The sequence below is a fragment of the Octopus sinensis genome, unplaced genomic scaffold (assembly GCF_006345805.1).
Source record: "Octopus sinensis unplaced genomic scaffold, ASM634580v1 Contig12511, whole genome shotgun sequence".
NCBI lineage: Eukaryota > Metazoa > Mollusca > Cephalopoda > Octopoda > Octopodidae > Octopus > Octopus sinensis.
The window spans coordinates 13788-28706 of NW_021832606.1; the positions used below are offsets into that span (position 1 = coordinate 13788).

The 14919-nt window shown below is 42.4% G+C and overlaps 1 protein-coding gene and 1 pseudogene across 1 annotated transcript; both read left to right on the forward strand.

The window, feature by feature from the left end:
• Positions 1 to 900: 900 nt before the first annotated feature.
• LOC115229366 (activating signal cointegrator 1 complex subunit 3-like) lies at positions 901 to 1768 on the forward strand. The gene has a single exon (XM_036499182.1). The coding sequence runs from the start codon at positions 994 to 996 to the stop codon at positions 1633 to 1635; it is 642 nt and encodes a 213-aa protein (XP_036355075.1). The 5' UTR covers positions 901 to 993; the 3' UTR covers positions 1636 to 1768.
• Positions 1769 to 8166: 6398 nt separating this feature from the next.
• LOC118761348 lies at positions 8167 to 9250 on the forward strand (annotated as a pseudogene).
• The last annotated feature ends 5669 nt before the right edge of the window (positions 9251 to 14919 follow it).

A 14919-nucleotide genomic window follows, 5' to 3' on the forward strand; every position in this document is an offset into this window, starting at 1 on the left:
GAAAGGGCACTCAGGGACATACTCAATGTGGCACATCAAAGTTAGTTCAGTCATTTCAAATTAGTTTCCACCAACCAAGTCGAGCAAGTGGCACTATTTATTGCCCACAGTCTGTGGACCGTCGACTTTCTCTCTCCACAAGTTCTCCTCTCAATCAACCAGAATGAGTATATCCACCACGTCTCCGCCAAACAACTCGAATCTATTTTTAAGGACATCCAAGTCCTCAGAAAATGTCCACTTCCAGCCTCAAATGGACCGAATCCCACAAGTAAGGTCACTGACCAACCCAGTCGAGACCGGACTGAGGGACCGCACCTTCCACGTGACCGACATTGGTCTCAGTTCGGAGTCGGAAGAGTCGGGGACGGAAAACTGCGGAAAAGGGTGGCTGAGGTCGTCGCTCGAGGAGTTCAAAAACGTCGACTTTTCCGCGGAGGAACTCCACGGTTTGGTGATTGGTATTCTCTCGTCGACGGAAAACGTGGAGGAAATACAAAATCACGTTTTTTGAGATATATTTTGGTAGTTGTTTGATCTGTTGGGGTTTGAGGGGTTTGATTTGATTGTGAGAATTATCTCAAATCGTGATTCTCTCGTCAGTCCCCCTGAAGCTGTTTCCAGAACTAAAAAAACCAAAAAACCCATCAAATCCCAGCCAAAAAACAAGCAAACTTGTTCGACCATTCCTTCACTCCTCGAAATCCGGTTTTCCTGTTTTGAATATTCCAGAAAGTACATTTCCCAGACAGGCCAGGTGTGTCTGCCGAATGTGTTCGATTCGAATGTCTACCAACAAAACGACCTCGTTTGTCCATGTGGTAAAACTGACAGAAACTGCCCGTTTCGTCAGTCCATCGAAACACTGAGAAATACGAACGTTTTGACGTGTTTCCCCCCGAATCAGCCGGGAAGGACCAATTTTCAATAACGAATGTTCCACGGCTGTTGATAGAGGACTTGGATGATGTATTGGACGAGTGTGACTCCCAGATGGTGCAGAGGGCATTCCAGGGAGTGCCAGCTCTCAACTGCATTCAGTCGACTGTCTTTGAGACTGTGATGAACAGTCAGGAGAATGTGCTCATTTCTGCCCCCACGGGAGCTGGAAAGACCAACATTGCCCTGTTGGCCATCCTCAGTAGACTCAGGGATCACATAAATCACCGGAAACTGCCCATCGAGGATTTAAAAGTGGTCTACATCGCCCCAATGAAGGCCTTGGCTTCCGAGATTACTGCCAAATTCGCAGATCGACTAACCCCGTTTGGATTGTCAGTCCGCGAGTTGACAGGAGACATGCAACTGACGAGGAAAGAAGTGTCTTTGACTCAGGTGTTGTCCAAATGTGGATATTCAGGTATTTGTGGTCACCCCGGAGAAACTGGACGTGGTGTCGCGGAAGGACGTGGACATTGGAATGACGGACAGTCTCTCTATTCTCTCCAAAATGACTCTCCTTGTCATCGACGAACTTCAACTACTGGCGGACACTCGTGGATCAGTTTTGGAGACACTCGTCGCCAGAATTCTACGACTGGTGGAGAGCAGTCAGCGTGTGATCAGGATTGTGGGACTGTCGGCCACTCTCCCCAACTATTTGGACATTGCTTCCTTTCTGCGAGTCAATTTTAGTAGTGGACTGTTCGTGTTTGATGGGAGGTTTCGTCCTGTGCCCCTCACGCAGTCCCTCGTGGGGGTCAAGACGCATTTTCCCCGAGAGACTGAGAAGAATATAAACCACATCTGTTTTAACGAAGTCACTCGTTTTGTGGGGGGAGGCCATCAGGTTGGGCAGTGGATATACCCAAGGTCATGGTTTTTGTCACTTCGAGGAACGGAACTGTCAAAACAGCCACCACTCTTCTGGAAATGGCCGAAACTGGAGGCCAGACTGGGCTGTTCGTTGTCCCTCCGTCTCCAGCACTTGCCCTGGCCATTAAACACGTAGAGGCTAATCTGGACTTGTTAGATGGACAAGTCTCGAATGAGTGAACTTGGTCGTCTGTTCCGAGCTGGGTTTGCAGTCCACCACGCGGGGATGAGTCGTTCTGACCGAAATGCAGTAGAAAAGTACTTTCGAGAAGGACTGGTGAAATGTCTCGTGTGCACTGCCACGTTAGCTTGGGGAGTCAATTTGCCTGCCCACGCTGTCATCATCAAGGTTGAGAGACCTGCCTTGAGTGGAAGGGAACTAACATTTATGACTCAAAGTCGAGTTCCTTTGTGGACATGAGTGTTCTGGATGTCCTGCAGATATTCGGGAGAGCAGGGAGGCCTCAGTACGACGAGTCCGGACAGGGGATACTCATCACTGAACACTCCTCACTCTCCTCCTACCTGCAGGTGGTTGGGGCCAACTCCCCCATCGAAAGTCGTTTCCTCGAGACAATCGACGACAATTTGAACGCAGAAGTATTGAATGTGTCCAAAGGGGACTAGATTGTGTTGGGGACAGTCACCAATGTCAGTGAAGCCATTCAGTGGCTTAAATACAGCTATTTCTACGTCCGTCTTCTGGCCAATCCCACCGTCTATGGAGCTTCCTATGCCCAGTTGCTGGTTGTCTCCTGTCCTCAACTCAGATGGACAACACACTGTCGGACCACTGCAGACAAATCATCACCAAGGCAGGACACTCTCTGGACGGAGCTCAAATGATTCGATTCGACGAGGTGCACTCTTATTTCTTTTCGACTGATTTGGGGCGGACTGCCTCCCATCTGTACATCAGCACTGCCACTATTCGAGTAGAGTTGGCAGTTCAGTGTAGATCATCAATGACACTTTTAATGACAAGGTCGACCAGAAGGGGGTTCTTTCCGTCATTGCCTCAGCCACGGAGTTTGACCAGATCAAAGTGAGGGTTGAGGAGTGCGACGAACTGGAAATGTTGGAAAAGTGTTGTCCCTACGCTCTCTCCACATCCGCCCTGTCCAAGGAGGGGAAGGTCAACCTGTTGTTGCAGGCCTACATCTGCCAATTTGACCTCAGGACATCTTCTCTCCTTTCAGACCAACAGTATTGTGTGCAGGTATTGACAGTGGTCGACCTGGAAGAACGCCAGTCGACTAGCCCGGGCACTCTTCGAAGTTGCCGACCGAAATGGTTGGGCCAACTGTTCGTGGATTGTCCTCTCGTTCGGACAGTGTCTGGATCGAAGGCAGTGGACATTTGAATCCCCTTTGAAACAATTCGACGAGTTGTCCTCCACTGTTTTGGGACACATAAGGCGGACCAGACTCGACTATGACCGAATTGAGAGCATGGAAGCAAAGGAGATAGGTTGGGTGGTGTATTGAGGACAGGCGTGGTCGTGCATAATGTCGACTGTGGTCGGGTAGTCAAACAACTCAACTCGTCATTGCCCATGGTTGAGGTGGAGGCGACAATCCAGCCAATCACCCACACAATTCTTCGCATCCGAGTGGACGTCACTCCTTCTTTCCGGTGGAACGACAAGGTGAGTATTCTCCACATGTCCAGTTTCATGGAATAGAGTCGGCTTCCTCTGAGATATATCAGATTTGGGTGACCGACGTCGAGAGCGACCGTATTTACCACTCGGAGACACTCTGCATTAAAAAGAAGCAAGTCATTTCGAAGGAGGTCGTCCATTTGGTGTTGACTGTGCCCATATTCGAGCCAATTCCTCCGCAGTACTTTGTGCATGTCGTCTCCAATCGGTGGATTGGGGTGGCCACGACTTGTCCCGTCTCCTTCGACAAGCTGATTCTCCCAGACTCGTCGTATTCCCACACGGAGTTACTCGACCTCCAGCCACTGCCTGTGACTGCCCTGGGAAATAAGGAATTCGAGTCTCTGTACACGTTCAGTCACTACAACCCCATCCAAACACAGGTCTTCCACACAGTCTACCACACCGACCACAATGTGCTTTTGGGGGCACCCACTGGCTCGGGGAAGACCAATGTGGCTGAAATGGCCATTTTACGTGTTTTCCGCAAATACCCTTCATGTCAGGTATTCCTTTCACTGTAATATAGTGCGTGTATATTGCCCCTCTCAAAGCACTTGTCCGAGAGAGATTGGCTGACTGGAGTGGACGAATAGGCCAAAAATTGAACAAGAGGTGGTGATTAGACTGAACATTGACAAGGGTGGTGGAATTGACGGGAGACACCAGTCCCGACGGGGATGTCCTGCGACGGGCCGACCTGATTGTGACGACGCCTGAGAAGTGGGACGGGATTAGTCGTAGTTGGCAGTGTCGCAGTTATGTCCGGAATGTGGCACTCATTTGCATTGACGAAATACACCTGCTTGGTTGGCTTCTCTGTTTTCCTACTGAAGGGGAGGAGAGGGGACCAGTCCTCGAAGTCATTTTGTCCCGACTTAATTTTATTGCTCACGAAACACGTCAGAATGTGCGTGTTATTGGTCTGTCGACTGCCCTGGCTAATGCGATTGACATTGCCACTTGGCTGTCCATCCCCAAACAAGGATTGTTCAACTTCCGGCCTTCCGTCCGTCCAGTCCCCCTGGAAGCACACATCTCCGGGTTCCCAGGGAAGCACTACTGTCCTCGCATGGCCTCGATGAACCGAGCCTGTTTCCGGGCCATCCAAGTGCACTCCCCCAACAAGCCTGTCCTCATTTTTGTGTCCTCTCGGAGACAGACTCGACTGACTGCGTTGGCCTTGGTCTCTCTTCTGGCCTCCGAGTCTGATAACCTTCGATCGTGGCTGCATACGTCTGAATCGGAGGTTGTTGGGGAGTTTGTGAGTACTTAGATCGAGTCTCTCAAGGTGGAGGACGCCAACCTAAGTTTAACACTCCCCTTCGGAGTGGGAATCCACCACGCAGGGTTGGTCACCTCGGATAGGGAATTGACAGAAAGACTGTTTGTTAGTTCAAAAATCCAAGTTTGTGGGATGTTTGATTGGCAGATTCTCGTGTCGACAGCAACTCTGGCCTGGGGGGTCAACTTCCCGGCACACCTCGTCATTGTGAAGGGGACGGAATACTTTGACGGGGCGACCAAGAAATATGTCGATTTCCCCGTGACGGACCTCCTCCAGATGATGGGGAGGGCAGGTCGTCCCCAGTTCGACCAGTGTGGAGTCGCCTGTATTTTCGTCCAAGATATCAAAAAGATTTTTTATAAAAAGTTTTTGTACGATCCTTTCCCGGTCGAGTCAAAGTACTCTTTTTTATGTCACAAAGTCTTTCCGCCGTTCTCCCCGAACATATCAATGCAGAGGTCGTGGCAGGGACAGTTCGTAGTCTTCAAGAAGGAGTTGACTTTCTGACCTGGACGTACTTTTACCGTCGAATTCTGAGCAACCCAAAGTTGTTGTTCTTTGGCTATTCAAGTTATTATGATCTGAATTCGGTCGAGCCGGAGAACGTGAGTTCCCACTTGTCCCAACTGGTGGAGACGTCTGTGTCGACTCTGTGTTGTCATCATTGCGTGGAAGTGGACGAGGAGGGAGGGTATTCCCCTCTCCCGGCGGGGTCGATCTGCTCGTTCTACTACCTGGACCACCGGACGATGGGCATGTTCGTGGAGAATGTGGTGGAAGACATGTCCTTTGACTGTCTCATATACACTCTCTCGGTTGGCTTCTTTCACTCACACATAAAGATGGCCAAAGAGTTTGATGAGATTCCAGTGAGACATAACGAGGATAAACTCAATGCTGAGTTGGCCGGGGAGTTGTCGTTGAGTGTGAAAGACCCAGAATCCCCCAACACGAAGGCCTTTCTCCTCCTCCACGCCCATTTGACTCGACATTGCTTTTCCTGCGTGGATTACGTGACGGATTGCAGGACAGTGGTCGATCAGACTATTCGAATTCTACAAGCTCTTATTGACTGGTCTGTCCACGAGGGGTACGTTCTAACCACCCTTCGTTCTATTCTTCTTATTCAGTTGATTGTCCAAGCACTGGTGCCATACGAGAGGAGTATTCTGAGTATTCCCAACATTGATCATTCGAATGTCGCCTTTTTCATGTTTGTCATTCCATTCATTACTTCTAGGCAGTGTTTCAAAGGAAGAACTGAACTGCCTATTCTGTTTGAGTGTTTAAAGACAGACCGACATCATTTTGTCGAGTTGGTGGGCAATTGTTTGTCTCAAAGCAAATGTGTCAAGGCAATCGAGTTCATCGAGCGCCTCCCAATTGTGGAGACAATCATACGAGTGAATAACACTCCACTGATGGAGGGAGGAGTGTCTGTTGTACATGGAGACGAGTGTGTTCTCCGTGTTAAACTTTATAACATTAACCGACTTGTATTTTCTGTCATATTGACTGTAGGTTCCTGGGTTGGAGATGTTTAGTCCTCGCATCGGTAAGCCAAAGAGTGGTGGCTGGTTTCTTTTATTAGTGGATGGAACGAGGGGGACTGTTCTCGATGTGTTAAACGGGAGAGGTATGTCAGTGAAACAGCCTCGGTTATGTTTACTGTCAAGAATAAGCATTCTGTCTTGTACGTATTGAGTGATACTTTTGTGGGGATTGACCAGCAGTATGATATATTCGTGGAGTATCACTAGTTGTGACTTATCATTTATATTACATTTACTTGCTTTCTTTGTATTTAGAGCTGGCCTTAGCATTATATCTGAGAATTTAGGTTTGCCACTTGGAAAACTGGTAGACTATTTTGCTCAAATTGTATTAAAATTCACCAAAATCCAATTTTAATGAGATATTTTCACCAAAAATCTAAAAACTTTCTTTTAAAATAAATGTTTATAAATGTTGCTACACTATTGACACGCCTTTTTAACTTTCAGCCTCCCAAAGGATAAAAAAGCAATTAAGTTGAATTTCAATTTCTGAAACGAGTGGTGTCATAGGTTTCTTTCTGAGATCGGAGCAAGGATTTTTACCAAGAGTTATGATCTTCGTAAAATCAAAGCGTTGTCCCAAAAAATTCAGTTACAATTCTTTGGAGTAATTCAAGCTTATCTTTTCGCAAACTCCATCTTTAATACTTATATTATTCAATTAATTAGTTAATAAGTTCCAAAAAATATTTAAATGGTATTAAAAACAATAAAAAGAATTTATTTACAAGTATGATTTGTATTTAAATTACTAATTGCCACGGTGTGAACAAAATGTTGCTGCACTTGGTTCGCAGTCAGAGGAAATTGTTCACATATGCAAAATTGTTAACGTCGTGGACCAATTGCGTAACATTATAACTATAAATCCAAAAGAATGCCCATTTCTCTGAGAAGACCTGGCAGTCTATAGAAGAATTTTGGGAACACAGACTTCCCTCCAACCAGGAAAGCACAACTCAAGTAAGTTCTGCCAATGGAGTTATCCTAGTGCCCAAAAGCAGAGAAATATTATATTCTGTCAATGTTTCCCTATCCGAGTGGATCCCTCCACATGGGTCACGCCCGTACTTATATAGTCGCCGATGTGTTGGCTCGGGTTTATCGACTGAGAAAATATCGAGTTTATTATTATTAAAAATATAAAGGTGATATTCCCTATTGGGTGGGACGCCTTTGGACTCCCAGCAGAAAATGCAGCAAGGGAGAGAGGAGTGGATGCTGGTGACTGGACTGTCAGGTTTAGCCACATTTCATTCTTGATAGAAATATTGCAGAAATGCGTTCAGAAATGGTGAAACTAAAATTGAGTTTTGACTGGGAAAAAGTCCATTTCTGACCTCATAAGTTAGGAAATATCAACATGCAGTCCTTCCTACTATAAATGGACTCAATATATATTCCTTAAAATGTTTTACAGCGGACTTGTCTATCGGAAACAAGTCACTTGTTAATGAATTTGATTTTAGGCGTTTGTTAATTGGGATCCTGTGGATGAAACAGTCCTGGCTGATGAACAGGTATCAGAAGATGGGACTTCCTGGCGGTCGGGAGCCCCTGTAGAGCAAAGACCCCTCTGTCAGTGGTTCATTCGGACAACCAACTTTGCGGAGGTGTCCTTAGCCTATGAATTGGACAGAGTCTGTATAGAGGATTGACACAAGTTGATAAGACATTTTGGAAAGATGTCATTTCTCTCCAACAACATTGGATTGGGAGTGGACTGACAGTTGATTTCGATTTGAGTCCTCTGTCCGAAAAGTGCCAGTTGGTAGTTCACCAACAGTGTCCTGTGTCCCATCTAGAAATCGTTTAATGTTTTGTAATTTGGGTAGAATTCGGAAATGGTGAATATCCCGGAGAATGTCGAAGCCTCTCACCCACTTTTGGCTAAAAAAATCCCCGTGTTTTCCCGTAAATTACCAAAGGGGGTGACTGCCAGATTAGGTCAGTCCAAATATTTATTTTATATGCAGGGACTTCATCAAACAGCCTCAAAGATAAGATTTTGCAGATTTCAATAACTAGAATGTGTTGAGTGGATAGGGGAGGTATAACACGTGGGTTATCCTCCAGCTGCCTTTCGAAGGCCACCGACTGCGAGACTGGCTCATCTCCCGACAACGTCACTGGGGGACTCCTATCCCATTGTTCATTGCAATGTGTGTGGTGTAGTCCCCGTGCCGTGTTCTGACCTGCCTGTCCTTCTGCCCGACAAAGGAAGGAGTTTGGAGACGTCGTGTCCAAAGTAGTCAAATGGACTAATTTAGGTGTGGTGGGGCAGCGAGGAGAGAGGGGGACACTATGGACACTTTTGTGGACTCTTCTTGGTATTTCTGGCGGTATTTGGACAACGCCAATGACCGGGCAATGTTCGATTCGACAGTCGTGAACAGAAACATGCCAGTTGATGTGTATGTTGGAGGAAAAGAACATGGTTTTCATAATCTCTAATGGACAGCTGTGCTACATTTGCTCTATGCACGATTTTTTGCACATTTTTTGAATGATTGTGGTCTGACTGAACACAGAGAGCCATTTGCCAAACTTTTGACTCAGGGAATGGTCATGGGGAAGACTTTTAAGCTGAATGGGGAGTATATTCGGAAGGAAGACGTTTTAAGTGACCCCAAAACCGGGGAATATAAATTCAAAGGCAAAAAAGTGGATGTTTCGTGGGAGAAAATGTCAAAGTCCAAGCACAACGGAGTGAGTCCAATGGTGAGGAGTTGTCATCACGATTAGCAATACGTCCACAAATATGGCGTGGATTCTACCAGACTGTGTATTTTGTCGGGGTCTTCTCCACAGTCACACCGTCATTGGGACGAGGATGATTTCCGAGGAGTACTCAACTTTCAGAGAAGACTTTGGAATTTGATTCACAACTTTAAACAATCTCAAAAAACGAGTCAGGAAACGTGTGAGGAGAACGGTCAACATATTCGTTCTGTCAGGAATCGATTCGTCAGTGAGGCACGTGACTGGTTTGTGGACTGTTAAGGTGTCGTATCACTACATGGGGACATTTATGATCAGCGTTGGTATATCAAGAATGCATAAATTTGTCACATTTATGAAGGTTTGTGCTGCCCGGATGTCGTAGAGTTTGAGTACTGCAGAGCTTTGTAGTGCCCAAGGAGAGAAGGCTTTGAGAGATTTGGTTGTGCTGATGTGTCCAGTGGCTCCCATGTTTGCATCAGAGTTGTGGGCTACTTTGACTGAGGTGCTGGTTTTTAGGCAGTTTAGGGGTCAAAATCGGTTTTTTTGGAATCATTTCCAGAGGTGGACGACGACTATAATTTGCCTTTGAAGCTTTTGGTGTGTCTGGTTATTTATTTCAAGGTCAACGGGAAGATTAGAAACAGGATTATGCTGCCCCACTCCAAGCTCAAGTCACTCACGGTTACGGAGGCTACTTCATTTTTCAATTTGGAAGGAGTCACGACATCTTCAGAGTTGAGTTGTGATTACAATTATTGTTATTATTTGAATGTCAATATTGAATAAATTTTTCAAGATTATAAATAAGATTATAATGAGTATTTCGTGATTCGCGTTGTTAATTTTAGGAATACTCCTTATATTTTCTAAGATATAACATCCGCCTGGAATCTGTCATTTGAACTATATTTATTTCAAAATAATTTTAATACCTCGGAAAATTTAAAAATTTCAGTCTTTTAATTTGCTGAATAATTGGGAGTTTCATATGGAAATAGAATTCACTACACTTTTTACCAAGTTTTGTATTCCCCAGTGACATTTTTGGCGAATAGAATTTGTCAGTCTTCATCTTATTTTATTGTTCAATCAGATAGCTAATTTTTGTTTAGGTTATTGGATAAATACTTTAGTTAAGTGTAGTAAATATACCGATCATCAATAGTTATAAATTGATTCGCTTTTTTCATATGTTTATATTTTTCGGATTTAAATGTATTTGTTACTGGTTGGGGCAGTAGTACAAGATTTTAGTATTTACTATCATTTTCAAGTTACCTAAGGATAGAAATTATAAATATATAACATCATTTTCTTAAAATGAATTATTTGCCTTTATGCCAAGTGAGAAAGTTGCCACACTGGTCGCCAAAATAGAGACAAGACTATTAGCATGGTTTGAAAATGGAAATAAATTTGCTTACTTGGGATAGAAAAGAAACTAAGGCAAGGTTTCTAACAAGTGGATTGTTCTAAATACAAGTTCTTGTGAGGTTATAAAGTCCCAAAGACAACAGTCCTGCCCCATATCGTTAGGAACGGGCATCCACGACACCCGATCAAACAACATGCTTTTCCAAACTATTATAATTTTCCGAATAGTGAAAATAGATGATCTCAGATTAAACACTGAATAAAAAACACGTAACCACAATTTGCACAGTCAAGAATAAATTAGAATTTAAAAGATTATATAAATTTGTTGAATACAATATATATTTTACTCTAAATTAAATTTTTATAATTAAATATAACTTTCTCGTTTAAATAAAATCATTAAATTAAAACGTGCAGTTATTGTGTTGTCAGCCTATAACAAAAAATGGAAAAACTGCAAAAAAAGAGAATCAAAAATTCAAAAAAGGATAACAATCTCCAAGTAAAAAGAAATTCAAATCGGAGTGATGATCTAGTATGCTGATTAAACCATTTTTCCAGAACAACTTTATCACAATGTGCAATGACTTTTACGCAGCTTCCAACAACAAAATGGAGAACAAAAACGACTGCAATTATGAAGGTCGTCACAATAAACTTATTAAAGATTCTAATGAGGAGATAGTTGCCCGAATAATCCACAAAATCTACCCTTTGGCAGTAAAACTGTTCAAAATCGACACATTTTATGAGCACATGAACATTAACAACCTCAAATCCTTGCTGACCAGGTCCTCGGGGGTCAGGGATGCTCTCAAATCCTACCTATCCGCCATAATCTCGGTAAAATAACCAATAACACAAAAGCTAATGGAAAACTCGAAAAATAATGAGAATTTGGAAGTCTATTTAAAACATTGCTGGCAATTTTCTTGTTTTTTTGTAATTTTCAAAAAACTGCCTGATTTATTGCTTAAAGTGAGGATAATCGGTTTATTTTAGATTGTTGTTAACTTTTGGGGGACCATCGACGTGGAAGCCGTCAGAGTTCGAGCATTCTTGTTGGGACATCGCCTCGTCCGCCTCGGAAACCAAGACTTTTGTAAAAAAGCCTTAAAAGTATATAAAACACAAAAAAGTAGAAATTTACGGCATGTTATGTTCAAAACAGTAAATTTGTAAATGAACGTTCCCTTCCCTTCATCAATTTCATGATGAGGTCCCTCTGCGAGTTGTTTGCTCTCGATCACGTCCTTGCCTATCAGTATACATTCGTGTATGTCAGACAAATGGCAATCAGACTGCGGACTGCTACAATTGGCCACGACTCAGTTTATTGGTCGTTTTATTTGGTAGAAAGATCTTGAGGTTGTCCGTGGTTGGCAATTTGTGTGTTCTCTCCGTCTTTGGACTCGAGTTGTGTCTTGTTGGTGTTCGGCTAAAGTCTCGTCCAGTCAGGAAATGAAACTGTTAGTGCACCCATTAGTTCAGATCATAACTTGTACTATAAAGTAAGGTCAGTGTGATCTACCAGGCTGTTCAATTCTGTTCGTTATGTGCCACTGAGGTTACATTTGGTGGATTTACTGAATGAACTAAGCAGAGCGAGTGGGTTGTTTATTCCAACCCTCGGACTTGTTTTGGAGGTATTTCTTGTGTTGGATGTGAGGTGTTTGATTTGGTCGATTTTAATAAACGGCAATCAAGTTCGTCGGTCAAGAAATTTGATTTGTGTGGAATGATTCATTTTTCTGACCAACAAATGAAAGAAAAGGTGTTTTTGGAGTGTATTGCCGACTGCATTGAGATGGGGATTGTTGAGTCTCTTCACATCCACCAACAGTCCATGGGATTCCCCGAATTGGTTGTTCCTTTGACGATGAAGGTTATTCCGTGTTTTTACGAATTAGATTCGGAAATTTTTGAAGAGATGTCGTGTTCCCAACTATTTCCGTCGAATAAAAAGCTTGCTTGGGAAAATTGAGGAGAACTCGTCCTTTATTGCACACAGACGGTCGTCTAAACCTCGATTTGATGTCAGGATTGATTTTTATTTGTAGAGTGATAATACATTGGTCGAATTGAGTCCTTTTTCTACTTTTTATGAGCAATGGAAGAAGGAACGTGGCGATAAAGCTCACGATTTTGATGAAAAGAAATTGGTTTTCCATTATCTGTAATCAGCAGACTCGTTTTGAGAAGCAAGTCACGGGGAAGAGGAAAGTGGGTGGTAATACCTCTCTTTCTACAAGAAATAAGAAGGCTAAATTAGATGTTAAGTTGGAGTTGAATGATTCTGATATTTTGGTGAATATTAAAGAATAATTTGCTGTTGCTTTTATTGAACTGCTTCTTTCGAATAGATAGTTGTATTTAACATGTGGGGTGATTTTATTTGGCTTTTTCTGTTTTCTGGTTTGAGAGGGAATAATAGTATGATTCATTCAAAAAAAATAAAGAGAATGATCAAACACTCTAGGTACAATGAATTTTTCATCATCGTTCTCGACCTTCTCGCTACCTTGACATTTCTAAAGACTCTCTGATCACAGAATGCCGTTTGTCCGTTATATGGATAAAATCAATGACGTGGCAGCAAACAACTCGGCATTGCTTTAAAATAGTCTGCTTTCATAAAGACTCACTCGTCGTTGAACACCAGAGATCTATCTGTCATATGGGTCTCACGATTAATGAGAACCCGAGTTATTTATATCTCAAAATAAAGGAAAAAACCATAACATTCCTCTGTTTCTAAGATATGAATCTGGACCCGAAAATCTTTATTTTTTCCTATCCCACAGTTCTCTTTCCCAGGCTTCTGTTTGGTCTGGCACTACTCTAAGCAGTACTAGAATATTGGCTCAAAGTGAAAAAAATTGCCGTTACTCGCCGCACTTGAACGGGAAGAGCGAGACGCCGTCCGGCCTCTTGCCATCGCCCCTGTTAAGGCCAGAGGGCTCCAGCTGGCACGGGATGCCGGTTGCCTCGAGCAGACGCTTTATTATGGAATTAAGCTGTCCGTGCCTGGGGAACCTCCCAGGGCATTTGGGGCAGGAGAGCGGGTGTAGACCTTTGCTTTTCTAAAACAAAAATCTCCAATGTCCACTTCAATTCATAGAACTAAAAAACGACGAAGAACTGAAAATAAAATTTAAAAATGAAAACCTGACACAATTCTGGGGATAAAAATCTATAAAAATGAAATTCTCGAAATTATGGGAAAAAATGATGCCAATAATATTATGTTTTCCTACGTCATACTGCGTAGAGAGAGGATTCAGCACTCTGAATAGTATGCTCGGAAAAAAAAGAAACAAACTAAATATAGAAGAAAGAGGCGACATTAGAATTACACTTACGAAAAGAAGTACAAATTTTAAAAAACTTGTCAATCTTCATCAACCACAAGGATCTCATTAAAACTCTTATTTTTTAAATAAAAATTTTTACTAATGAAATAAGGGGGCGATATAAAAATTGGAGGGGCGAAAAAAAATCCAAGGGGGCGATACAAAAATAAAGGTTGAGAACCACTGAGTTAGTTAATGGATAATAGCAAATGCAACAAGTGATTGGCTTTGGAAAAGGAAATGTTTATCCAAGAAGTGAAGCACTGTATTCTTTATTCCAAAATACCAACTTGTTTTTTAACTAAGGGAAAATTATATAACCACTTTATGAGAACAAAAAAACTTGGTGGTTATTTCCCGTTATTTTCTCTGGTAAAAACCATATTATTCTCAAACAGATAACAAGTGAATTAATTAGTTTTAAATTGACTGCCTTTAATTAGCCATTAAGTTGTTTTAGAATTATATAAACTATAATTCGATTAGTGCCGCCCATGTAAGATCATTGAAAACTAGTTTTCCAACTATCTCATGTTTGGTGTGAGCGTTTCATCGTCCTTTACTGTTATTTTCATTGGGTCATTTTAGATAATTATTTATTTTACTTTGATTCTTTGTTTAACATTCAGCTATCAGAATAGATTTAAGATTTGTGAAATGTGTTTAAACATTTTCTCATCTAAAATTTAAAGCGAAATTTCATGAGTTATTATTTTTTTCTGGCATGATTATCTACTAAACCAATCAAGGATTTAATCAAGTTTAAATAAAAAATGATGAAATGAGTGGACAATCGTATTCAAGGAGTATTAAATAGTGGTGGGAGGATACCACAATGTCATGGGTCAGTCAGCCTGTCTTTATCAAGTAAACGATAACTTTGCTCAGAATTCGTTCAATAAAAAGATAGCCAGGCACTCTTTTTAATGTGAGCAAATAAAATCAATGTGGCCAATTTCTCGTTAAAGAGTCCGTTCATTTAAAGAATCTCCTTCCCCGTGACTATTATTGTTTTTCAGCCTTGCGATATTCGACATTTCTGAATAATTTGACTTGTTTAAGTGTCTCAAAGTGAAGGTTAAAAACAATCTCAGCCTTAAATCTGCTTTGGAGGATATCGAGAGCCTTGTCGTTGAGTGACTG